The sequence below is a fragment of the Ambystoma mexicanum genome, chromosome 6q (assembly GCF_040938575.1).
Source record: "Ambystoma mexicanum isolate Mex_15411 chromosome 6q, UKY_AmexF1_1, whole genome shotgun sequence".
NCBI classification, from domain to species: Eukaryota; Metazoa; Chordata; class Amphibia; order Caudata; family Ambystomatidae; genus Ambystoma; species Ambystoma mexicanum.
The window spans coordinates 1,077,105,393-1,077,131,526 of record NC_090937.1 but is presented as its reverse complement, the minus strand read 5'-3'; the positions used below and the strand labels follow the sequence as shown (position 1 = coordinate 1,077,131,526).

Here is a 26,134-nt window from a genome sequence, read left to right as displayed (position 1 = left end):
ATTGCTTACTATTAGTGCCTGTGTGTTTTTCTAGATGTGGTTTTAAATAAATAATTATATCTCTTTTACACCAAGCCCTGGTCAGTGTTTACTTGTTCTATTGTGTTCTCTTGACCTATTGTGAATACTCTGTATACTGCCTAACTCTTCTTGAGGGAAGTCTGACTGCTCAGCCACAGCTACCAAGTGAGTCTGTGTGGTACAGACTGCTACCAAGTGGTTTTACTGCCAAACACCTTTAGTCCTAAATCTTTTGCAGTGGTCCCAGAGGGAACTGCACAGGTTTCTGCCTAACACTGATGAGTGTCTGTGGGGATCCCTGCTGATATATGAGAACTCATGATGCTGCATCACACAGTACACAGTTCGCTTCCTTCTCCCAGTGTGTGGGTTTGTTGCACATATTTCTGCGAGGGACTCTCATTGTATGTTGGACCTTGCAGCACTATAGCAATATCTTCAGGATTCCATGACATTACCTCCTGATCTTTGAGTTTCAGCAGGGTGTCCCCCTGATATATCAGATCCTGCAGGCTGGGTAGTACAGTGGCTGGATCCACCAGCCTTGCCCTGGAGTTTGGATGATCTGCAATCAGTCATTTTACATGTGGTTTTCCCTTCCATTAACCACATATACAGATATGGAATATGTCTTTGGTAACAGGGCAAATATGCCCTGTCGTAGTCCAGTTCTTCAGAGGCTAGTTACCCAGAATTGGAGAAGGGGCATGGACTGGTAAGGTGACTCTGCAGGTCCCACCTTCTACTGCTATAGGTTTCTCATGGCTGTGGCTGCAAGGTCCTGGTTGTCTGGCTTACCCGATCACAGATTCTCCTCCAGAACATAGGAGCAGTTTAGTGGCCTGACTTTGTCAAATGGCAGAGTCTTATTTTATTCAAAGGATTTGGAACGGTGCGTTGACCTGGCACCCAAGGCATCCGACAATATTGGAACTTCAAATGTTCACAAGTAAACCCTTCATAAGGTAAGTTGGTGGGCAATTCGGAGGGCGAAAAATAGCCATTAGAATTCATCCAGCGTTCCCTAAAAGGTACATTCATATCCGAACAGCTGTGAATTGTCTAAATTCTGCATTTCTTTGGTTGGTCAATAACTTCAAGGCCGATTTATTGAGGGGGCTTTAACTGTCACTCTTGTCACAGAAGAAAACTGAAGGCAATTGACCAAAATACTTTTGCCCTGGATGACCTGTTGGGTGAATCGCACCACAGAGTCTCAGATGTGCCTTTTTCGTCCCTTAGGCATGCTGAGCAAATTATTCTGCCTGTTTTATTCCCCCATCTATTCCTACTTTTGCGACCCACTGTTTTTTTTTCATCCTGTGTTTTTGAAATTGTATGCTGTTCACGGTCCTTTTGTGCCCCTTTGTTTTCAAAATAGACCGAGACTTGTCTGTTGTACAGTGGGTTTATTATCATCTAATCCAATGGTACATATATTATGTGAGCCGCAGAAGAATGACACTGGTCTGAAAGATTGGTAGCTGTGAACTGCAGGCCCCTTGGCAGGTGCTCAGTCCACCTAGATATACTACCAGATAGGTATTCAGATTGACCTGATCTGTAATTTGAATACATTTTTGCAAGTTGGCATTCATCTTTCGTTTCTGGCACAATTGCTGCACTCAATGAAAGCTTAAATAGATTACTTGTGTGTGGATCGTTTTGAAACTTGGTGTGATCCCAGGGTTCAGAGTGGGTGCATTCAAGTTTGAGGGCCTTCACTTGAGAAGGCATGATTGCCCATCATTGGGTGAAACAAATTCTACTTGGTAGTCACATAACGCTGTCTAATTTGATTCTATTTTGAAATATCTTTGACTAGGAGCCATCTATAGTGAACCACGCAGCTGATTAATAAATGAATAATTCTGAATTTTTCATTGCAGAGTGGGTCATACAATTCTGAACTAAGGCAAATCAGTAGGGAAAGAGATGACCTGCAGTCCATGTTAGACCGATTTGAAAAACACATGGTGGAAATTCAAGCAAATGTCAAAATGTTGACCGCCGAAAGAGATAGGATAAGCATCCTTTATCAACAGGTAGGACACCATTCATGGGAATATTTGTGTTTATGTACAGTTAAAAAGAAAACATGTTTTAAGAATCTGGTTGCTTTCAGAGTTTGTCTCTTTGTCGCATGATCTATTCTCACAACACTGTACTACAAGTTGCCCGTTCTGTATTTGTATGTTCTTTCCCCTCCTGTGATGACTCTAGTGAGATCATCACTGAGACCCCGGTATGGTCCTCTTCTCATGTGGCCCGGGGAAGGCAGCTGCTACCTGATCATGGGGGCGGTATTATGAGGGAGGATCACATGGTGGGCTCATATCAGGTGGAATTTGTGATCTCTTTAACTCATGATTCCCCTTTCCTCCCTGAAGTATTGATGGCATGTTGTAAAGTAGAGTAAAGCAATGAGACTACTATGCTTTTGACATCTCCTAATAACATTTGATTCAACGAAAACACAGAAATTAATAGACCTAAAAGACTCAAATTAATGATGGACTCCAAGATCCATAATGCCTGTGGTACTGGGACGAGAAAGAAGGACCAAGAGTTAATGAGGATCAAAAGTACCACTGAAGAAAAGGTGAGGTCTAGTTGTTGGGATGTGAGGAACCTGAGCGGGACATTTAAATTTGAAAGTATACCACAGCTATGTGGTGGAGGTGCAAGAAGGTGTAGGAGAGACTTCACTCTCGCAAGCTGCGGCTTGGGTCGCGTGCAGAGCAGCAGGTGTGTAGAGAGACGACGAAGTGGATCCGTCGTGTGCAATGCAATCGGTAGGTCGGTAGAGCTATGGTTGCTGAAGATGGAGCAGCAGAGACTCCCAGAGAGAGAGAAAGAGAGAGGCGCTGAAGGTGCCAACAGTAACCTGTGGGCCTCAGAAGAGACACAGGGCACTGGGGTGCTTTGTATCATTTACAGCTCCTGCAATTGAGTTACAGGGCTTCCGAGAGCAAAGTGACATAAGGAGGGGGTGGCAAAGAGAGTTGTATGAATGCCTAATCAAACCCCTTAAATGGCGATATGTGATGTGAGGACGCAATTCTCCATTCATGAGAAGTCCACTTGGGGAATCCTGTAATCCACATTGTCAACAGCCAAGAGGCTATCTAAAAGAAGGAGCAAGACTGCAAAAAGCGTGCTCTTCTCCATTTATGAGATCAACTGAAGTCGTAGAGGTTTTCTTCCTGGCAGGTGAGTGGACCAGGAAGGAAACTGTTGAATTAACGAAATGTGGCTGTGGTAAAAAAAAGTGTTGTGTGTAGACATTCATAACTATATCGTTTTTACAAAGTGCTGCATCCCCAAAAGTAGTGGTTATGCTGTCCTGACAAAAGCTTTCCATTGGAAGAATATTTGTGATGAGTTATTTACTTTGAAACCTGAGAAAGACATTTTTGTGAAGGAAAACAATTGCCTTGGTTTATGAACTAATGTTTATGAAAGCCATTGGCCTTATCAAGAGGGATATTGTGGAGGAGAACTATTTGATTTATTTTTACATTTATAAAGCACACTTGACAATTTGCAATTCAGATCGATAGCGTTATACATTCCTAAAAACAATGATGCAGAAGTGATCCTTAGCAAAATGTCTGTTAGCTATTAGGGAGATGCTAGTTGAGAGAACAGCACAGTTTTTAGCGATTTGCAAAAGGTACATTAGGAGTGCTCAGCTCTCGGGGTCGGCAGGAGTCGGTTCCAATGTTTGGCAGCCAAGGAAGGGATGCTAGAGCCTCCTGCTTTAGCTCGTTTGGTTTTGGGCTGGGTGAGGCAATGAGCGTGGAAAGACCTTGTTGGTACAGAGGAGGCAGCTTTCAAGACTTTTTGTGAGAGGTATGGTGGGACACTATTCGACAGGCATATGTGAGTGTGCAGTTCTCTGCTACTTTAGTTTTTAACAAGTGTTTATGGAAAAGACATTTGCTTTGTCAACTGGAAAGACACAGAGGATGAAAAAGAAATGTTTGTGTTGAACTGAACAGATCCTTGTTGAATAAGAACTTATTGTCTAATGGTATTCCTGAATTGATCAGGGAAGGAAGCCCAACCCTGGTCCCAATGAGTACTTTCTAAAAACTATAGGTTTTAACTATTGCACTGGTTTGTTCAACTGATATTCCTTATACATTTTGTGTTGTATGTATTATTGTGAGGGTCAGATGCTTTTTGGACACTAGGTCATGTTTCTTTAGTTTTAGTTTGCTAGGTAGGGACATTCTTGTTAGGATTTGCTAAAATGGCAAACATTGAGAAAGCTATACCTTCGTATCCGTCTCACATTTCTGACTGCTCACACTTCTCATAAATCATGATTGGCACTTGCCTTTACATGTAAACATTTTTTTTCCATTCTGTTGACAAGCTGTGCCCTTTTCCTTCCCCACTCCCTAGGGTGCACACTGAAAAGGTGCAGTACAATATGTGTGAGTGGTTGCTTGTATAGTACTGGAAGATATAGACTGTACCTACATGCTGGCATTCCCATGACAGTTGCTACACCTTCCTTCGCCTGTAGCTAGCACAGATACAATATTTTGGGGCAGCCTGGTGTCTCCTTCTCTGGGCTTACATACAATACAAACAGTCCCTGCTGGGGGGGAATTTATATCAAAATGTCTTTTCTCGATGCAACTCTTTCTAAACCAGATGTTGACTTAAACAAAACGGTTAACCCAGGTAATGGGATGCATTGCACAAAGGACAAAGGCTGAGGGCAAATGTTATCCTTCCTTTTCAGAACTGAAATGGACATGGATTGCTGTGGCATGAATCGACCACAGAGAAGTGTGCTTTTCCAATAACTTATACTCTTCATAATGAAAATGAAAAAATAGAATACCTATTCATTTGGCAATATCCAGATGAGAATGGCTAATGTAAAAGCTGTGTTGCTCACTTATACCATGTATTGTCTTCTTTATGTTCATGTATAGAAATGGTTCCCCTAGATAGTAGAGTATCCATTTTATTTTTTACTGGGTATGTACAGGCTACAGACAGGTGCACCAGGTGGGTGTCGAAAAGAGGGTAGGCATACTTTTTGAAATGGGCTGTTTGCCTTCAAGATGATTCAATTTAAGAACCCTTGTTAGCGATCTGCCAAATGTACTGTTTCTGGCGGATTAGGGGAAACAATCAGTTTGTTGTACGCCTGAGGATTCCCTTTGTGTGGAGAGCATCCACTGCTTAACAAGCTTTCTCTTGTGCTGTTGCATGGGTTTGTAATACCCTTCCTTCTCATTTGCGTCTTGCACATACTCTCCCATTTTTCTGTGAGAATATGAAAACATATCTTTTCCCAACACATTGGCTGTTTTGATTTCATTGCTTTTAATGTGCAGCTTTCTTTACTCAATGCTTTTACTCATTCAGTACCGTTATTCATATTTATCTTTTTCGTATTGTGCTGCATTTTTGCATATTTGTTGTTTAGTGCTCCGGATAACTTTGGGCAAGGTTTGCGCTACAGTCGTTTTTTAAATTAAAATATGTTTATTACATTTTGTAACAAGGTATACAACAACATACCAACGTAAATCCCCCCTTCACTCCCTCTGCTCTCCCTCCCTTCCCTTTCCCTATCACCCCTACCCCTCACATTCAACTCATTAAGTCCTTAAGACATTACATGCCCTGCCTCTCAAGGGGCTATATCCATGCCTCAGGTCCATCGAGTCCGTGGGTTCATTACTGGTTTATCTTTCTCCGCGTGTCTGTGTGCCTCTGTGCTTCCTCAAGGGGAGAGGTCGTCCGGCGGCGACTGTAGGTCATTGAGGAAGGGTGCCCCATTGAAGTTCCAAAACGTCGGAGTCTGTGTGATATATAAATGCAAATACTATCCTTGTGATGACGTCACCTCAGGGTGTAGTACTGTATGAAGTATATCCAAAGTTTATCCACTAGCTTGATTTAACTCAGAAAGGTGATTTTAAAGTGGATTTGAATTGTTACAACAAATTGCCTTTTTAAAGAATGCTCATTTAAAACGGATGTTAAATAAATAACTATTTATAACTGAAACCTTGAGTGTAAGTGTTACTTGGCTACTTGTTTTTATAGATTTCAATTGTACAGCTCTACAGCTCACATTTACCCCTCTTGAGATAGGCCTGACTGCTCAGTCTCACTACCAACTTGTGTAGTACAGACCTATACCAAAAGGTGGGTTACCTAATATCAAGCAGATAAGTGTTGTGTAGTCTCACCCAGTGTGACTACACCAGTTCTTACCCAACACGAATAACATATTTTGTTAGCTGTCTCATTCCTCAAACGCACAACATATATAGATAGAACGTACTTTTTACTTGATTACGAGGGCGAACTGTAACTTGAAGTTCGTGCATAAGGACCTTCATCATTCGCAACACAGATCTTGTAAGGCAGGCGGCCCTGAAGTCATGCAGCTTGGTAACGCATAGCAGTGGTGTGTCGTCTTCTGCCATGTAGGCCAAGCAGACACCATTTTTTTCTGAAACCGCAGTTCTCCATCAGAGTAGGCATCAGCTCACAACGATGGCAGGCACACCAGGTGGAAACATGTTCCATGCGACTAGGTTCAGTCTCCAGTGATTTATCCTCATGACGTTCATCTGATTCCACATCGTCTCGACTTTTTTATTTTAAGGATTTCCTCTTCTGAATATTCGGGCTTGTACAGGCAGGGCTGAATTGTTGTCATAGTTTCGGAATAGTGAAGAAGCACAGAATCGACAGTGAGGTAAATAAAAAACGTGTTTGTTTGTATCCAGTAAAGAAAAGAGGTTTCCCATTAACATTGAATGTTAAAGAAAGACAAGCGAAGAAATAGCCATGTTACTAAAACACATCATGAAAAGACAATATTAATAGGCTCTAACTTTCAAAGTTTGCAAGGACATGGGTTTAAAACCCCTTAAGTGCCAAGGGCGAGGTATCTCGTCCTTGGGATGAACTCCCTGGTGCCAAGGACGAGATACCTCGTCCTTGGCACTTAAGGGGTTAATGAAACAGAAAACGTTAGAAGGCATTCAATGGCGAAATAACAAAATCACCAAAAAAGGCCTTTGCACTGGGGCGGAAAACCCATTGCAGTTAAAAGGTTAAATATGGTTTGGTAAATAAATGTGTCTATAATATAAGAAATGAAAAGCAACTACTTTAGGTAGTAAAAGTACTGGTTCTCAGTGTGTCGTACTTGGCAGATAGCTGAACAGAGCAGTAACAAGTCAGGGAAGCTTGAAATGAAATACACTGACACGAAGGAAAAAACTCCAATGTTGTGTGATCAGAAAGGGTTTGTTTATACTTGTTGAGGAATGAGGCGATAGATTGCGCACAGAGGATGTTGACATGAGACATACATTGCCGTTGTGAAATGGGGCATGAGCGTCTAGTGATATCCTGGTTTGGCGCGTAGCAGAGTAAATCTCAAGAAGGACCTTTCCACAAAGAAACAGTGAAAAAAGAAGACCCAAAAATGGCACCCTTGGGTGCTTTACTGCATCTGCGGCCGCAGCCCACAGTAAATGCACACCACGGTAGTTAAAAGTAAACCACTGCCACCAGCCATTCATTGAGGAAAGGGTAACATAAAAATGTTACATGAGAAGCTAGACAAAGGGGATACTAAGTAACCCCTCCAGCACCCTATTGTAAGATAGTGTGTGCTGGGTCTAGAAAGTTACAATGTAAGTGAAGTCAATTTCATTTCACTTCACTTCACTGTTCTTGGAAACAGTAGCTATCCAAGAGAAGGTATTTAAACCTTGTGAAATCTGTAAGCCTTCCCCGTGCCTTTGCACTCAAGGTGCTGTGTGGTACAATGTAAAAGATGTCTATGGAGTTTGTCAGACTCCACAACCAAAAAGAAACGGTGTTCAAAATCACATTAAAATACATGAGAGAATGGGGAAAAAGGGTCTCACTCTCTCCAGGTAAAAAAATCAAGTCCTCGAAAATCCAGCAAAGTTGCTGGGGGTCTCTAAGGTAGAGAAGAATGTGCACATTTCTGAGAACTCTCCCTAACAGCGACAGATCAACGGATAAGATTAGCACAAGATGCCGGTACCCAACCTATCGTTTTCGCAGGTGTTAAAGTGAGAAATACTCAGCTTAGTTGCATTGCATGGAGGAGGCCTGTGCGTTCTGCAAGGTTATGGTTCCCCGCACCATGAAGGACCGTCGCGTGCGGCTTAACAAATGGCTCCAGTCTGATGAGCCCAGGTCACCCAGCCGAAAGAAGAAATCTGAGCGGTCTTCTAAAACCTTTGAGGTTGCTCCGGGGACGTGGGCCCAACAGAAGGCAAAGCAATGCGAGTCCGCGGGCACCGGGAGTGCCCTTGGGGCAGGCTCCTCGGGAGCCAGGGTGAGCGCAGCATCTCTGGCACCTTCGACCACGAGCCAACGGTCCGAATCGGTGAAGAAGAGGATGTCGGAGCACCCGGATAAACTTCTGGAGAAGTCCCAGTCGGCTCAGATGGAGAAGGCCTAAGGGGAGCGTGGCGCTGACCCTTGCCCCCATGGTGAAGGCACCAGGCACGACCTAGGTTGTGAGGGCCCAGGTTCACCTGGTGAAAACCTCCATTGAAGGAGTGGTGATGTCCCTGGCGAAGGCCGTTGATGCGGGTTCACAGTTAACGGCCTCCAGAGCGAGAGTTTCCCTGCCGGCCAGGAGGGAATCATCTTTTCTGCCCGACGAGAAGACACCGGTGAAGAGGATGCCAGTCATCGCCCCAAAACAGTCTCCCTGATCGAGAAGAAGGGGGGGCACAGTAGTCCTGCAAGGCACGGACATCTCCGTTGTGGATGAAAAGTTCGTCGAGGCCAGGTCCTACGGGAGGGACATGTGGAGAGTGGCGAAGACACTGACGAGGAGGAGCCGGGCAGTTAGGATCCAGAGGACACCACGCCATTGCCGCCATCCCCTCCGCTGCAGCTACCGCCGCCTCCGGCGGACATTTCGGTATACATCCTTCAGGCTTAACACACCCTGTGCTTAGATTCAGACAAGGATGCCCCTGTTGCTGGCGGGAGATCCCGCGGCACCTGGGCCATCAGGAGAACCCCCCCACACAAGAAGAGGAGAGTTCACCCTCCACCTCCTTACCATCCATCGCCTCCCTCCCCTCCACCGAGGGACGAGACGGAACCGGATACGACGACTGGTACGGACGACGGCGGCGGAGTGGATCTGCCGTCCCAGCCGCCCAGAGCCTCGCTGCCCGACGAGATTGGCTCATTTCATGCCATGATCTCGAGGGCCTTTGAGGAGTTCCAACTGGCTACCGAGGAAAAGAAGGAAGGCTGCCTGTACCAACGCAGGGAGGCTAAGAGGAAGACCGTGCTGTCTATCCCGCTGTTGGACGACGTTTGGGACAAGGGTCTGTCGCTCATGAAGAACCCGTCCTCAGCCCCAGCGATGAGGGACCGGTACGAGAAAAAGTACAGGGTGCCGGATTCTGCACCCAAGTGCTTGAGATCGCAGCCTTCCCCAGATTCTGTTGTCTAGGCGGCGACTAGGAAGAAGTCTGCGGGTTCGTCTGCGCCGATGTCCTCTGCCCCCCCACCACCGAACAGCGAGGGAAAGAAGCTGGACTCCATGGGACGAGACATCTCGTCTGCAGTGACGACCTTCAAGGCGGCCAACGCCCTCGCCATTGTGGCTCGTTATGACCGGGAGCTCTGGTTCAAGATCGCTCCTCTCCTGGAATTCCTTCCCGCCGACAAGCGCTGGAGATCCTGCAGGAAGGCGAGGTGGCATCGGACCATGCCATCAAGGTGGCCACGGACATTGCCGACACAGGGTTCCGCCAGATGGGCAACAGCGTGTGCCTTTGGCGGCGGGGTTGGTTGAAGGCCACTAACTTCCGCCAGGATGTGCTGTCGAGGGTGTTGGACATGCCCTTCGACAGGGATAACTTGTTTGGCAAGACTGTGGACGAGTCTCTTCAGGCCAACAAGGCGGATACTGAGACGGCGCGCAGTTTGGGCACGTTTTAACAGCGACGGTCGTCATTTTGGACCTCTGGAGGAAGGTCCCAGGGTTCCTCCAAAGGCTTTGGTGCCTTTGTGCCATCCTACCATCAACCGTCCCGCTCTTCGACCCAGGAGGCCTACAGGGGCCGCTGCAAGCCCGGAGGAGGTCGCCGTCGTCGCCAAGGTCCCCAAGGTGGCTCCTCCACGGCGAAGCAGGACTGAACCGGCCAGGACGTCGGGCCCCCCACCCGTGCACCTTGGTGTGAGGCCGGCTGATTAACTTCGTTGGCGTGTGGAATACCATCTCCACCGACCGTTGGTGCTGGACGTGCTGGCCCACGGACACTCTGGTGGAATTCCAACAAAAGTGTCCTCGTATACCACCTGTGGACAGGCAGTAAAACCACGTCCCTCAGCTTCTGCTGGAGGTGCGGGCCATGCTGAGGAAGGGCACGATAGAACTCTTCCCAAAGAGGCTCCGGGGACTCAGGAGTGGACTCTCGATACTTCCTCGTCAAGAAGAAGACGGGCGGTTGGAGTCCCATCCTGGACCTCCGCCGCTTGAACAAGTACATCAGATCCCAGAAATGTCGGATGGTCACCCTTCAGCACGTGCTAGGGCAGCTGGAAGAAGGGGATTTCCTGTTGTCGTTGGACTTGGAGGAGAATTACTTTCACATCCCCATCCACAAGTGACACAGCAAGTTCCTGCGCTTCATGGTTCAAGGGCAGCACTATCAGTTCAAGGCCCTTCCTTCAGACTAAAGTTGGTGCCAAGGGTTTTCACCAAGTGCCTGGCGCCAGTGGCGGCACAACTGCATCTATGAAGGATACACTTTTACCCCTACCTGAACGACTGGCTCATCCGAGCGGAATCGAGGGAGATTGTCATCGCTCACACGGCCGAAAAACGTCCAGCCGCTGACAGAGCTGGTGTTCTCGGTGATCTACGCAAAGTCTTGCTTGGTGCCATTGCAAGTCGCACTGTTTCTGGGGTCTCGACTCAACACTTGTTGTGCCTGGAGTCTCCGTCGGAAGGAGAGGATGGCGGCCATCCTGGGCAAGGTGCAACAGCTGTTGGCCCTGAAGATCGCAAGGGTGAGGTCCATCAAATCCCTTCTCGGCATGATGTCGTCATGCATATACCTTGTTCGTCTGTGCAGGCTGCGGATGTGGCCACTGCAAGAGTACCCCGACGAGCGTTGGATCCAGGTATCGGGAAGCCTCGAGGACAAGATCTCTCAACGAGATGTTCCGCCGAGCGATACGGTGGTTGAGTGTCTGCGCGCCTCTGTCGGTGGGCACGGACTTCCAGACCCCACCTCATCAAGAGACGGTCACGACGGACGCCTCCCTGGAAGGATGGGGTGCGCACACCGGAGGTCTCCACGCCAGAGGCCTGTGGCTGTCGGAGGAGAAGTCGTTACCTATCAACATTCTGGAGCTACGGGCAGTATTTTGGGCCCTCAAGTCTTTCCTTCCGTCACTCAAGGGCAAGATGGTGCAGGTCTTCACGGACAACGCCACCACAATGTTCTACATCTGGAAGCAGGGGGGGCACCAGAACCCCAGCACTCTCCAGAGAGGCACAGGACCTATGGCACTGGGCTGTGGTCCAGGGGATATTCCTCCTCCTATTTCATCTGGCGGGAGTGAAGAACATCATCGCTGACTCCCTCTGCAGGGAACTGCGCTCGTGCCACAAGTGTGAGCTTCGGCAGGATCAAGTTGATCTTCTGTTCCGACGATGGGGCAATCCCCACATCGATCTGTTTGCGACGGCGACGAACGCCAAGTGCCAGAGGTTCGCCAGCAGGTTGCCCCAGCCGGGGAGCATGGGGGATGCGTTCTCTTTCCCCTGAGACGGCCTGTTTCTCTATGCGTTCCCTCCGTTGCCATTGCTTCTGCGACTCCTCAATCAACTCAGACGGCCCCGGTGCAGGATTATCTTCGTCGCACCGGCATGGGCGAGACATATATGGTACCCAGACCTTCTGGACTTGTCAGCACCCCCTTCAGTCAAGCTTCCGGTGGTCGCACATCTCGCCAGAGTAGGCGCGATTCTGCTTCACGAACCAGGGTCACTGAACTTGCAGGCCTGGCTCCTGCAGCGCTAGAGTTTGGAGAATACGAGATCTCGGTAGACTGCAAGGAGGTAATTGCCAAGGCCTGGGCTTCGTCTGCACTGAATAAGGGCATAAATGGGAAGAGGTTCACTGTCTGGTGTCGTGCACAGAAGATAAACTCTCTACGGATTATGGCCCCTCAGGTGCTGCTATACTTGCTGTCACTGGCCAAATCATGACTGGCGCACGCTTCCATCAAAGTTCTTCGGGCGGCTGTCTCCCGCTACACCAGAACTCCAGGGCGGTCGTCGTTATGGTCACACAGCTTGGTCACGGAATTCATAAAAGGGCTTTTTACGTTCATTCCCGCCGGTGAAGGCTCCGGCGTGGGAGCTCAATGTGGTGCTGAGTAGGCTCATGGGTCCCCCGTTTGAGCCTATGCATTCGGCGCAGCTGAAGTTTTTATTGTGGAAAACAGTGTTTCTTGTGGTTATCGCCTCCGCACGATGGGTGGGAGAGATTCAGGCCCTATCTTGTAAACCACTGTACTTGACATTCCACGAGACAAGGATGGTGCTGCACACGCACCCCTCCTTCATGCCCAAGGTGCCGTCGGACTTCATCTCAACGAGCCCTTGGTGTTACCTGTTTTCTTCCCGTCTCCTTTGTCGCCGGCTGAGAGGACTTTGCACTTGCTGGATGTGGCTAAAGCACTGAAGTTCAACGTGGACCGCACAAAGGGTTTTCGGAAGACATCGCAGCTGTTTGTGAACTTTGGCCCTGTTAACCAAGTGAAGGCCCTCTCCAAGGCTTCCATTTCCAGGTGACTCTCCGGTTGCATCACCCATTGTCAACGGTTGGCAAACCGACCGTTGCCTGGCCGTCCGAGAGCCCATTTGACCAGAGCGATAGCTGCAACTACGGCGTTCCTGTCTGGTGTGCCCCTGCTGGACATCTGCAGGGCTGCTACGTGAAGATCGACGCACACCTTCACGAAATTCTACTCCGTCGACCAGGATTCCAGGGAGGAGTCCAGAGTCGGCCAAGCAGTGCTGCGCAACCTATTCACTTGAAGATGAGCCTGGTGAGGAGGTAAGAGATGCTTAATGTTGAGATGTTAAAATGCTTAATGTTGAGCCTTGTCACCTCCCGTGTTTGTGCATGTGTGTACTGCTATGTATTCTTTATTCATGAGCATGTGAATCCATGCCAGACCCCATGCTGGAGAAGGAACAAGTTACTTACCTGTAACTGTTCTCCAGCATGGGTCGGGCATGGATTCACATGCAGACCTTCCCGCCTACCCCTCTGTGGCTCTTCTTTTGGTCCTACTGCCACTTTACGTGCTACGAAATCTGAAGATGGCTGCCAGAGGAGCGGCTTATGTAGAGGGCAGTCATTGGCTGTGAGCAGTATGACCCAGAGACCAGTGATTGGTTGTTAGGAGAAAGACAGTTCAGAAGTGAAACTGAAACTGATTTCTTTTTTTACCAAGGATTCCCAGCCTGACGACAGGAATATTCATGAGCATGTGAATCCATGCTGGACTCATGCTGGAGAACGGGTAAGTAACTTGTTCCTTCTACCATTTCATCATGCTTATTTCCCCTTTAAAGTCTACGTAATAGGGGAAAACCTACTGGTTAGGAAAAGCCCCACCATACCACTCTTTCCTCCTAGAAACTCCACTTGTCCGCGCTCACTTCCTTACCTCTGATCCAACTTCCTGGCTTTCCTCCCCAAACCTCTCCACTGCACTTGCTCTACTATTTACATCTTCCTTGAACGTTTTATTCTTTACTAAATGTTGAGGCGCATTACCCAGGAACCAAATACCAGATGGCTGCAAAACACTGTTTTTAGTTGCTTTAAATCAATATAGATACTTTATGCTCCTTGTTTTAGAAATAGTTGTGAATGTTGTGATAATTTTGAGAAGTTAATTCTAATTTTTAACTTCTCAAATAAGCTACAAAGTGTACCATTTCTCACCCTGGACTTGATTAACAAAAAGTATTGAAATCAAAAATAAGCATAGAAATTCGAGCAGATTAAATGATTAAACATGACCATGGTTTCTTGGAAGTTTGCTAATTTTCCAGCCACATGAATATAATGAATTTCACTTGACATTTCTAGAAGCAGCTTTAAGGCATGAGTTTTTCAATTTAGGATAGTTTTGTAATTTTTACCTTGAAATGTTATTTTTTTTTAATTGTGTGTATCCATCTGCGACAATGTACAAAATGCAACATTCCAACAGTACATTTGCTTTATAACCTGTAAAGGATATGAGCTATACAAAATTCACAATATTCTGAATAACTAGTTTATTACATTTTTTGTAGGCTCAGGAAGAATTGAGTATGTTGAGAAGAGAGGTCACCAGATCTCCCCAATCTAAGACTTCTGCAGTAGTAAGCCAAACCACTCTGCATCATGTAGAAGAAGAAAGAGACCAAGCAGTAGCTGACTTTAACAGAATTTTAACAGAGAAGGAGAGTCTAAGAGAGAAATTCAAGGTGAGCATGTATTACAGTTTTCCTATGGAGATTATGGTCTTTGAGCATTGCCTTTAGGGCAAAGACTGCATTTGAAATAAACATGAATACCTCAACGAACAGCGGCCTGTCGGGGAAATGTTCATGTGCTTAACGTGCATATGGGAGGAGGTGACCAGAAAGTATTGGTTTGAGGTAAGCGGGACCTGGGTGAGGTGTGTGCATCAGATGCCACATGTGGGGGTGTTGGAAACGGGAAATGAGCGGAATGGAGACTAGGAGTTGCAGGGGTGTCTCTGGCAGAACACAAGGGGGTGCGGGTGGTAGGGAACGGTGAGGAAGTCCCCTATGTTTGCCTGCAGTGCAGAAATCTGGCTTCGGTGAATACAATATGCAAAGTGCCTGCTACCCTTTTTTGAAATATGCGAGGAGCCATCATACCCTATCGTCTTCTCTGCAGCAGGCAAGAAACTGTAAACATGTGTTGGTTTGCAATATGTGCATTTGTTAGTCTACAAAATAATGTAGCTAGGATAGTTGCTAACCTGCTCTACAGATCGCATTAAACTTAAATTCTGTGCACATTGTCTTCCAGTCCTAGCCAGAATATATTTTTAAGATTGCAATTGTGTCCCACAAATGCATCTTTGAGACTGCGTTCAGCATCTTGCTAAAAAAGTTGAACTCTATAAATCGGCATGGCCTCCATGGTCAATATGCCTCTTATTACCCCTTCCAATTTAACAAGTCAGCTACTGGTGGTATGAGTCGTTCTGTGCAATCTGCCTTTATATAAAAAAAAGCTGCCGGATTCCCTCAGAGTGTATAGGCGCGTTATAAATGCCATATCATATCATATATCAGAGCTGCACCTACTATTTTTAAATGGCAACTGTAAACCATCTTGGTTCTCCAATTTCTGGATATTTTAATTTGCTCTCGTCTCCAATTGCAGATCATACTTGCAGTTCTGTACAAAGTGCTCCGATATCTGTGGTTTTTGCGGTGCTGTATAAGCCTATGTACTTAATATTTGCATCCACTCTTCATTTGAGAACCTTTATAAGCATATTAGCATGAAGTGACGACATTGGTATGTGCCGCATTTCACAATTAAAGAATTTCTTTTTTTTTCTTAAACAATTTTTATTGGTAATTTTTCAATTTACAAACACAGTACTCCCGACAGTTAAAGTTGTAAATGTCTGTCTATCATACTTCAACGTATATTTACCACTGCCATCTCCCTCTGCCTCCCCCCACAATTTGATCTTGCTCCTTAGCATCCTTAGTCATATTCCTCCTGGGGTGCCTCTTCCGCGCTCCCAGAGGTGTCATATTCTCTAGGACTGGCTTGGATGGGTTTGGTTAATGAGGCCACTAACTGTCTCCAGGCCATCACCGTTCCCACTTCATCATCCTCCCCTCTATAAGCTGCTTCGTACCATGCTGCTGTTTCCGCTTCTGTCCATTTCAGTAGGTCATGCCACCACACCTCTAACCTGGGCCTCTGGCTTGCTTTCCATCCCATGGCTATTCTGGGCTTGGCTAGAATATAGGCCAAATCCTTAAGTTTACAGACATGTTTCGTTTTACGTGGTCTAGTAAATCCTCCCAACATGCACGCCCAACCCGATTCTACATTTAGCTTAATTCTTTTCTCTGAGAGGCGGTGGGTAATCTCCCGCTAAAATTTCCAAATCTCTGGACATGCCCAGATAATGTGTAGCTTCCCTGCATCTAGCGCCCTACATTTGGGGCACCTTTGTGGTTCTGTGTTTTTGAATCGGGCTATCCTTTGAGGGGTCATATACGCCCTGTGAGTTACATATAACTGTATCTGCTGTAATCTAGCGTTTCCGGACACCTTCTTGTAGTACCTTTGTGCTCCTTACCATAGCCCGTCCTGCATGGGTTCTCCCGCATCCTCTTCTCATTCCTGTCTCAACTGGGTCACCTCTTTTCCCACCCTGGACATTACTAATTCTTAAATCCGGGACACCCCATGCCCTCCTTCAGAGACATCATATAGTGTCTCTATGACAGGATCTGGTTGGCTTTCTAGTGCTATTTCAGGCCATGTGTCTTTTATCTGCTTTACTAGTCTGGTGTAGGTGATATATTGCCGAGGGTGTACTCCAGTTTCCTCCATTAGTGTAGTGAATGCCGGTGCCTTTCCCTCCTGCCACACATCTCCCAATGTTGCTATACCCACCGGTTCCCAGTATCTACGTATTATCTTCCTCATTTGTGCATCTACTCCCTTTAGTGCCACTAGCGGCACTTGGGGGGAGCACAGGGTCAAATTCTCCATAACCTGGCATGCCTTGCGCCATATCTTCCATCCCAATTCTAAGAGCTTCGATTGCCCTCGCAGCTCTGATTTGGGCAGCCATATTAGTTCTTTCAGGAAGTAGGGTTTGCATTCTGACCTCAGCAATCTGGACTCTGCCGTTGTGTCTTCAGCTAGCCATTTGGTCACATACTGTAGTTGCGCTGCCAGATGATATATCTCGAAGTTAGGTCGTTTTATGCCCCCTCTCATACGCGTTTTTCAACTTCCATAAAGCTATCCTGTTTCTGGTGTTGTGCCAAATGAATCCTCTACATAAGCTCTGTAGTTTGTTAAAAAAGCATTTGGGCAACATATATGGGATATTCACAAAAAAGTGCAGTCTAGGCAACACCACCATCTTCAACAATGCCACCATTCCCATCATAGCCAGGGGGAGTTTAGCCCAGAACCTCATGCTGTTTTCAACATTAACCACCGCTCTCTGTGTTTTGTTTGTGTTCTTCTATCTCGTGGTAAATATTGATCCCTAAGTATCTAAACGTGCTGGTCTCCCAGGGTATTTGTAATACCGGCAGGTTGCTTTGTGCAATTCCCTTATATCTCCCTAAGGGAAATAGGCATGACTTCCTGGGGTTAACCGCAATACCGGAGAGTAACGCGAACCGCTCCATCACTTCAAGGATATATTGTAAGTTCTCTTCTTGATACCTCAGATACAGCAACATGTTGTCTGCATACAGTGATATTAGGTGTGGTCCCTCCCTAGTGTGGACCCCTATCTCTTCGTATTGTTGCCTCAAGTATATCGCTAGGGGTTCTAGTGCTAGGATGTACAACATCGGAGACCAAGGGCAGCCTTGTCTGGTGCTCCTACTGAGCTGCTATCTGTCCGAGATGATCGCTCCCGTTTTGACTCTGGCAAGAGGCGAGCTGTACAACTGCTTCGCCCACCTCAGGTACCCCAGCCCCATTCCGTATTCCTTCAAGGCTGCCATCAGCCATGGCCACCTTACTGAATCAAAGGCTTTCACTGCTTCTAGTGAAACAATTGCAACCGCCTTTGCATCTCTTTTGGTCTGTTCCATGACGTGATGGAGCCGTCTATGGTTACCGGCTATACTCCTACAAGGGACATATCCTGTCTGATCATGATGTATCAGTTTGCTTATAACCCGTCTGAGTCTGTTTGCTAGCACCGCCGTGAGTATTTTACTATCCTGGTTTAGCATGGACAGCCGTCTGTACGACCCACAGTCCGTGCTAGGCTTATTGGGTTTGAGAAGCGGGATAATTATCGCTTCTCTCATGGTTTCCGGCAATTTCCCTATCTCAAAGGCCTCGTTTAGCGTTGCCAGCAGCGGGAGGAGCACCTCCATCCTGTATGTTTTATAAAACTCGCTAAGGAGCCCATCAGTTCCCGGGGCTTTGCCTGTGTGTAATTGTCTGACCACCATTTCCAGCTCCTCTTATGCAATGGGGGCGTCAAGGCTCTCTTTCTCTTCCGTACTCAGTTTAGGTAACCCAATATCGCCCAGTATCTCTCATCTCATTCAAGTCCGCCCCTCCTGTATCTTCATATACGAGTTGGTAAAAATGGAGGAATCCCTTGTTTACACTCTCTTGGGTGTCCAATATTTGGCCGCCCGCTCCCTTTATTTCTCTTATCACTGGCCTAGGTGTCTCCTGTTTATACAGCCATGCCAACAGCCTTCCCGGTTTGTCTCCTCCAGTATGTTGTCTTTCAATATATTTCCTATAGTTTAAGTTGCATAGTCTATCCCAGTGTCCCCCACACTCCAGTTGCAATTGGTTCATGGCTTCAGCGTCTTCCTGAGAGGGATCCCCTTTTTTCCATAATAACTTTGATTTTCCTTTCTGTTTTTTGCAGCTCTCTTATTATGTCCCCTTGGAGCCCTTTGAATTTCGATATTGCTGCCCCCCTCACCACTACCTTGAATGCCTCCCACAGAGTGCCTTCCGATGCTACGCTACCGGTGTTCTTTTCAAAATATTCTATTATCTCCTCCCTCAGGTCCTCTCTGAACCCTGTGTCCCTCAGTGCCTCAGCCGCCATGTTGGAATCTTGGCTCGAGGGTGGGGGGGGCCGGAGTTGATGCTGCTACGTCAAGGTCAGAGGTGAATGGTCCAATAAGACCCTTGCTTTATATTCTGAGTTCACCACCTCCCCAGTGAGTTCCGGGTTAACAAACACGTAGTCTAATCGTGTATACAGGTTTTGCGGGGCAGAGTAGTGGGAGTATTGTCTATCATTTGGGTGGTGTTGCCTCCATATATCTTCTGGTTGAAACTCGCCCAGCAGGGTATTCAGAGTTGTGGCTGTAGGGGTGGGCCTGTCTAGTTTCCTATCTGATCTAGCCACTCTAGGGTCTAGTGTGCAGTTGAAATCTCCCCCCCAAATGACCGCGCCCCCTATGTATGGACTGACTTTACCGTACAAGTTCTTAAAATAAATCACTGCATCTTGGTTTGGGGCATACGTATTGATAATGCACAGTTCTCTGTTCTCCAGCATTCCACGTATCGCCACCATTCTCACATCCGGCTCTACTGTGGACTGCAGTACCTGGAAGGGTACGTGTGGCGCCACCCATGTGATTACTCCCCTGGCATATGCCGAATACGTTGCTTCTATAGTGGTCCCTCTCCATTTTTTGGCTATTATCCCTTGTTTTTCTTTTGTGAGGTGGGTTTCTTGTAGTAACGCTATGTCTATTTTCTGCCTCCTCGGGTACGACATAATCTTGTTTCTCTTCATATAGCTGTTAAGTCCCCTGACATTCCAGATTACTATCCTGAGGTCCCCCATCCCTTATCCATGTCCTTTCCAACTTCTGTCCTATCTTGTCCTCTGCAGAAGGCCTCGCAGCGCCTGGATGTAAGCTTGTTCACCCCACAATTCCACACCAAACTTCCCCCCTACCCCCTGCCCATCCCAACACCAACTGTTCCCTCCCTTTCCCCTCCTCCCCATCCCCAACTGTTGCCCAGCTCCATCTCTGGATCTCAGGCTCACCCGCCTCTAGTACTTTTCTTGGCTACAGCCGATACTTGGTGCACAGCGGGGGGGGTACCGCCCTAATGGCGATTCGCCTACTCTAACTATTGGGGGTAGGTCTATCCCTGTCCTCGGCTCTCCTGTTAAGCAGTAATGCGTGCATACTTAGTTAACAATTCCGACCTCTATATTCCATTCCACATAAATCCTTATTTTGACGTATTACATCATGATTATCTACGCCTTATTGGCGGCGCGCCCTATGCGGCACCCATATATTCCCCTGCTGCCTCTATGCCTATATCGGGTAAGTTTAATATGGCGTTGCTTCACTTATCCTGTCCGCCTCGCTCCGGTCCATCCGCGTCGTCTGGACAGCCTTGAGCGTTAAGCCAATTCGTTGCTTCCTCTGGATCTTCAAAGAAGTGTGCCTTGCCCTTGTGTAAAAGCTTTAGCTTCGCGGAATATAGCAGCATGTATTTGAATCCTGTCGCCCTCAGTCGCCTCTTCACCGCAACATAGCTAAAGCGTTGTCTTTGTACCAGCATGGTGTAGTCCGGGTACACTGTGACTGTCGGCGAAGCTCGTGTTATTGTTCCGCCTTTTCGAAAAAATTCCATGATCTTTTCCCTGTCCCTGTAGTTTAGAATTTTTGCAATGATCGCTCATGGGGGAGCTCCAGGTGGCAGCCTCCTTGCTAAGGCCCTGTGTGCCTGCTCGATCGCAAACCCTTGGGAGAGTTTGCCAGCCCCTATTTCTTGGATCAACATGTTTTCCATGTATTCTGTGGGATCTGTTCCTCCTTCTCCTTCTGACACTCCCACCACGCGGATATTGTTGTGCTTTGCCGCCCTTCGTCCTCATCCGCTCGATTTTCCAGATTGCGCACTTGTTGCTTCAATATGTGGACCTCCTTGGCGGTGGTAGTGCCGACCTGCATGTTGTTTTTCACCTCACTCTCAAGGCTGCTTGTACTCTCCGCTAGTGCCCTCACGTCTTGTCTCAGGAGGTTGACATCTATGCCTACCGCATCAATCTTGAATTCCAGTGCTGCTTTAAGGTCCGCTATCGTGGTGGTCCACGAGGATTTCATTTCCGTGATGGCCTGCAGGATCAGTTGATCTTCCCGTGGTGGGGCCGGCGTGTCTTGCGGGCCAGTTTTCACTTGTGCTGATGTAGTCGGGGGATTGCAGCGGTTTTGTAAAAATGTCCATCGTTGGTTGCTTTGTTTTGGTCTTGCCCCCTTTTTGCGCCATTGTCTCTATGGCCCACCAGTTGTCTTCTTGCCGCCCCGAGTCTTGTTCCCGTGCTGCAGTACTTTCCCTCAGCTATGCTGCCGTACTCCTACTACTAGCGTTTGGTGCTTCCGGTGGGGCAGTTGCCTGGGTATTACCCGTTCTATTCCCCTTCTGTGGAGAGGGGGGCATCACCATACATGATAATCTGCATTTCGCGTGTGCTGGCCCTTAGGTTTATGCTGCCTCTCGTGGGGGCCCCAGTGCGAGCTCCCCACTGAATTCCAGCTGGTTTCGTGCAGTGATGCAAGCCTTTCGGGTACCTAGCCGTGTACTTCTAGTGGCCACACCGTTTGTTGCGGCGGTGTAGTTACTCAGGGACAACTGCCCCGTGGGGCCTCCGGGATGCTGCTGTATGTGGTCATCCGTCTGGTGTCCCTCCGTCAGATTCACCTGACCCCCGCCTGGCTTTTGGCTAGGCCTCCCTGATCTCGATTGGGCCTTCCGATGTTGCTTCCTGGGCCTGGTCTCTGTGACAGAGCCGCCCTATTCTGGGTGCCTGGATCTCCCAAGGATCAGGTTCTGTGTGTGGGGCCCTCTGCTGCAGTTTACTGTCTTCTGCTGGTGGCACCAGCCTCATTCACACGGCTCCTGAGTGCCGTCAGTGTCCTGCCTTTTCAAGGTACTCAGCCTCTCCCATGGCCTGCCGGTGTCTGGTTGTGTCAGACAGTTCGCCCTTTATTGCGTGCACATGAAGCCTACAGCCTCTGTTTTTATCTCTGCAGCTTTTCTGCCTTCTTGACTCTTTTGTACTCCCCTGAGGTTGTGGTTCCCCCAGTCCCCTGCTGCCGCTTTTCAGGTCTCCCTGCTGCGCTCACTGTGTGCATTTCGTTTTTATATTGTGTAAGGGGGCATATGCTCCAGCCCCAAGCGTTTTCGCTCCTGTTCACCTGGCACCAACAGTACGTGGGGACACAGAGCCTTCTGTTCTCTATGGCTTCCGCTCCGCTTCGTGTGGCTCACTTATACCTGTTGGACGGCTGACAATCTTGTTTTCATCATACGCCATGCCAACGCTGCTCGCTGGGGCCGCCTGACTTAGCTTCCCCAGTCACACTGTAACAAGCCTCTCTCTGTTTCACGCTCCGCGCCACTGGAGCCTCGCACACCGCATATAACAAAGTATTCTTGCGGTGCTCAGGGAGGGGCTTGAAACAAATGTATCACCGTGCTTAGCGCAGAAGCTCCATCCTGTCGGCGTGTATCCCTTCCAGCAACTCGCTGCCGTCACCACTGTCCGGCCCGGCGCTCCAGTGTGATCCTTTGTCTGTGGGTGTCCACCATTTTGCTCAGACCGTGGGTATCCTTTTTTAGTCCGTAACTTCGGATCCAACCCTCCGTTCCGCGCCGCAGGGCTTGCATTATAATAATAATAATAATAATTAGGCATTTATATAGCGCTACGAACCCTCAGGTATCTGAGCGCTGCTTATTATTACCCACGGTGTGTGATGCTCATTTATCGACCTCGGAAGGATGAAAGGCTGAGTTTGGCCCGGCCAGGATTCGTACCTGCGTTAACAGGCTCTGCACGGATGTCAAAGCGAGCGCTCTACTCGCTGTGCCACTTGACCGGCATTACGGGGCCCTTGCTCGCCAACTTCTATAGGTTGAATTGTATTGATTTTCTGTGTCTGTTTCAGCTGTACGCCTCAGGATTGAATTCAGATGTACAGGAGCTCACGGGAAGAGCAGCCCTACTCCATGGCTTTCAAGCCATGCCCCCACCACAATTAAAGTATTTACCTTTGAGTCCCCTCTAATGAATTCTAATCATGAGGAATATTCTTAATACTCTTATGCAAGATCATTTTCATCTCTAAGGCCTACTTGACAATGTGAAGAAAATGTAGTCAGGGGTCCGCTAATTAATGCATAATAAAAAGCACATACTCAAAAAAATTGAGCAAAAACCGGGCAAGAAACAACACTGTTTTATTACAGCTAGGTGAGCACAAACCAAACAGAACAGTGGATTAGCTCTGATCGAGAGTCTGACATCTGAATGGACTATGAACAAGAAAAAGAATGGTCGGAAGTCAGGAGAAACACTTGCAAGTTGGAAGTTTCGTTTTTTCTGTACTTCCCAGGGATTTAATTGGTTTGCAATCTCCTCCTCCTCCTCCTCGATAGTTATATTAATTAGTGACAGCGTCATTAGAGCAAACAGTTCAATAGTTTTCCATCACCTCATCTTCCCACTTGGTATGACATTTTATTCACAGCCCCCCCTGGAACATCTTGTTATTAATGAAGCAACATTTGGACTGACCACCGGAATTTTAATATACTGCCATTAGTCTGCTCCATTGAGAACGGGACACAAGGCACCCTGCCGCTGGAAGGAAAGGGGACATTCACGCGATAACTGTTAGATAATGACCTTTGCAGACTGTATTATGGTAGATACTTTGAGGGCTTGCCTACTGGTCAGAGCATAGGAACTTATTGTCTGATTGGAGAACGCCACTCCGTCCAGTGTTCCTTTCCCACTGCCGCCTGCCAATGGTCCTCGGCGGTCATGTGACCGGCACACTGGTACAGAGCCACCCTCCTAGCCACCATACAGAGCGGTTTGTTTGGCTGACCGCCCTGCAGTTATCTCGACCAGTTCCGGATGTCTTAATTCCGATATGACGAGTAAGTTGAGCCCCCCCTCCCCCACTTTGCACATCCCTGTCAGTGTGGCCACGTGTTCCCAGATCCAACCCGCTTCGACGGATTATCACTACGTGTATTTGTGATTGAGCTATTCATGTCCCTCTCCTCCTTTAGCTAATCATAGAGCAATGTGTTGGACCAAGTTTACAGTTACCCCCTAACATTCCTGGTGAAGTCCTTTATACAGTTTGTCTGTGGCTCAGAGTATCTGTGTTAACCCCCAACGTGCATCTTCTTTACTCCCGTAGCTGGTAAGCGTGTCCCCTATCTGGCGCTGAATTGGCACCTTTAACACATTAGTAAGGGAAGCAACATGGAGGGCAACAGCTTAAACATGTTGCAGCAGATCTACCAAAATGGCTTTACCATGGGGTCTTAAGGGTATACATCACTTCTCTCGACTGTGTGATATTGTTCCCTACCTGGCTCTGAGGGTAAGGTATAGGGTGACTGTGGTCCCTGTGTACAGCCATCCGATAAGTGATGCAGAATCGAGCGGTGGTGTGGGGATTTACTGGTCTACCACACCCTGCCCCAGTCATGTGGTAGGGACTTGGGCCTCACCAATGATCCATCACTTTAAGAGACCTATAGATATACAATGTGCAAACAAACTCTTGGGCAGAAGGGAACCAGGACACTATTGTGGAGGAGCTTGCCCAGAAAGGACGAAACATAGTCGCATTCTTTCCAGTCTGCTGTATCCGAGCCCCGTGCACAGGAAAACAAGAGAAAGCGGCGAGACATCGAGAGGAGGAGCTGGTGAAATTTTAGTACGCAAAGGCAGCAAGTCAAAAGGAGGCAGTGGTGAGAGATAGAGAAAGCAGAGAGAAGCCAGTAGGGATAAGGAACGAAAATAACAGAGGCTGTAGTGCCATTGGGGGAGCAGGAGGAGAGAGGGAATCGCCTGGGGAGGCTAAGAAAGAGTTCAGAGTAAGGACGATTGTAGTTATTTCGGAGATATGAGAACTGAGATGATCCTAGAGCAGGGGTCTGCTACCGTTGGCTCTCCCGATGTTTTGGACTACAACTCCCATCATCCCAAGCCGGCATAGATAATGTTGCGGGATCATGGAGTCATAGTCCAAAACATCTGGAGAGCTGCAGATTGCAGACCTCTGTCCTAGGGGAAGGAGATCCTGTTGGAGGCACAGAAGGGTGAGCCAGAAAGGAGAGCTGGATGCCAGTAAGACATCCTCTAGATCAGGGCTAAAATCACTTCCACCAACCCAGCCAGTGTCCGGAAGAGGCTTGGGTCTTAAGCTTGGTGACCCCTTTCTAGTCTCTTTCAGTGGTCACTCAGTTCAGAACACTCTAGTGTGTGCCCCCTAGGACAGGGTCCTAAATAGAAAGGTTGGTATTTTTTGCCATTTATTTTAGAAATAGTTGTGTACTTTGAGGTTTTTTGGTAAGTTAGAATTCTTTTATTTTTTAACTTCTCAAATTAACTGCAAAATGTACCATTTCCATGGGTATTACTGATTAAAGAAAATAAGTATTGAAATAAAAAATAAGTCATATATTCGATTAGTTTAAATGAGTAAACTTGCCCACAATTTGACAGCAGTTTGCTCCTTTTGTGTCCCACATTAACATATAGCGTTTCACTTCTGACATTTTGAAGCATTCATAAGTCATGTGCATTACCGCTCAGATAGTCTAGTATTTTTTTATTTTTAAATAAAATGTTCTCTAAGTGGAATTCTAGCCACATTTAAAGTAAGACATTTTTACTAATCATTAACCATTCTTTCAGCACATTTCTTGTTGTTAAATTGCTTGTCTGTATCAGTGTGCAACATAGTGATAAATGTCATCTTGAAATCTTGGTCCTAACGCCTAGCCCCTATAACAGACTAGCAGGAATGCAAGCAGAGGCCATGGATTTGCAGCTCCTCTCTGTCGCATCTACCACCCTATTTCCATCACCCCCTTCCTGGGGAAGCTGCTTAAGAAGCTGGCCTTGCCCCAACTCAACTCACACACTGAACTTGTTGGTGGTCTCCACGGCCATCAATCTGGATTCCGAGCATCCAGAGGCACGGAAACTGCTTTTCTGAATACATGTTGCTTGCATCTCTGAACTCCAACTCCCCAGCTGTCCTTATCTTTCTCGATCTCTCATCTGCCTTTGAAACAGTCAACCATTCCATCCTCATACAAAGGCTCCACGATACCCTTGGTATGTCAAAATGGGCACTGGACTGGCTGACCTCTTTCATCACTAACAGCTCTTCCCAAGTCATCCAGGGCACCTTCTCCTCCTTCCCTCTCCACCTGTGGTGTCCCACAGGGCTCTA

General features: G+C 47.5%; 1 protein-coding gene across 2 annotated transcripts in view; it reads left to right on the top strand.

Annotated features, from left to right (window-relative positions):
- CEP135 (centrosomal protein 135) overlaps positions 1–26,134 on the top strand; it is a 642,577-nt gene that overhangs the window by 220,646 nt on the left and 395,797 nt on the right. For both annotated transcript variants that reach the window (XM_069631620.1, XM_069631621.1), the window contains exons 12-13: positions 1,911–2,066; positions 14,414–14,587. In XM_069631620.1, the coding sequence (XP_069487721.1) occupies positions 1,911–2,066; positions 14,414–14,587 (330 nt within the window). The remainder of the gene's footprint in view (positions 1–1,910; positions 2,067–14,413; positions 14,588–26,134) is intronic.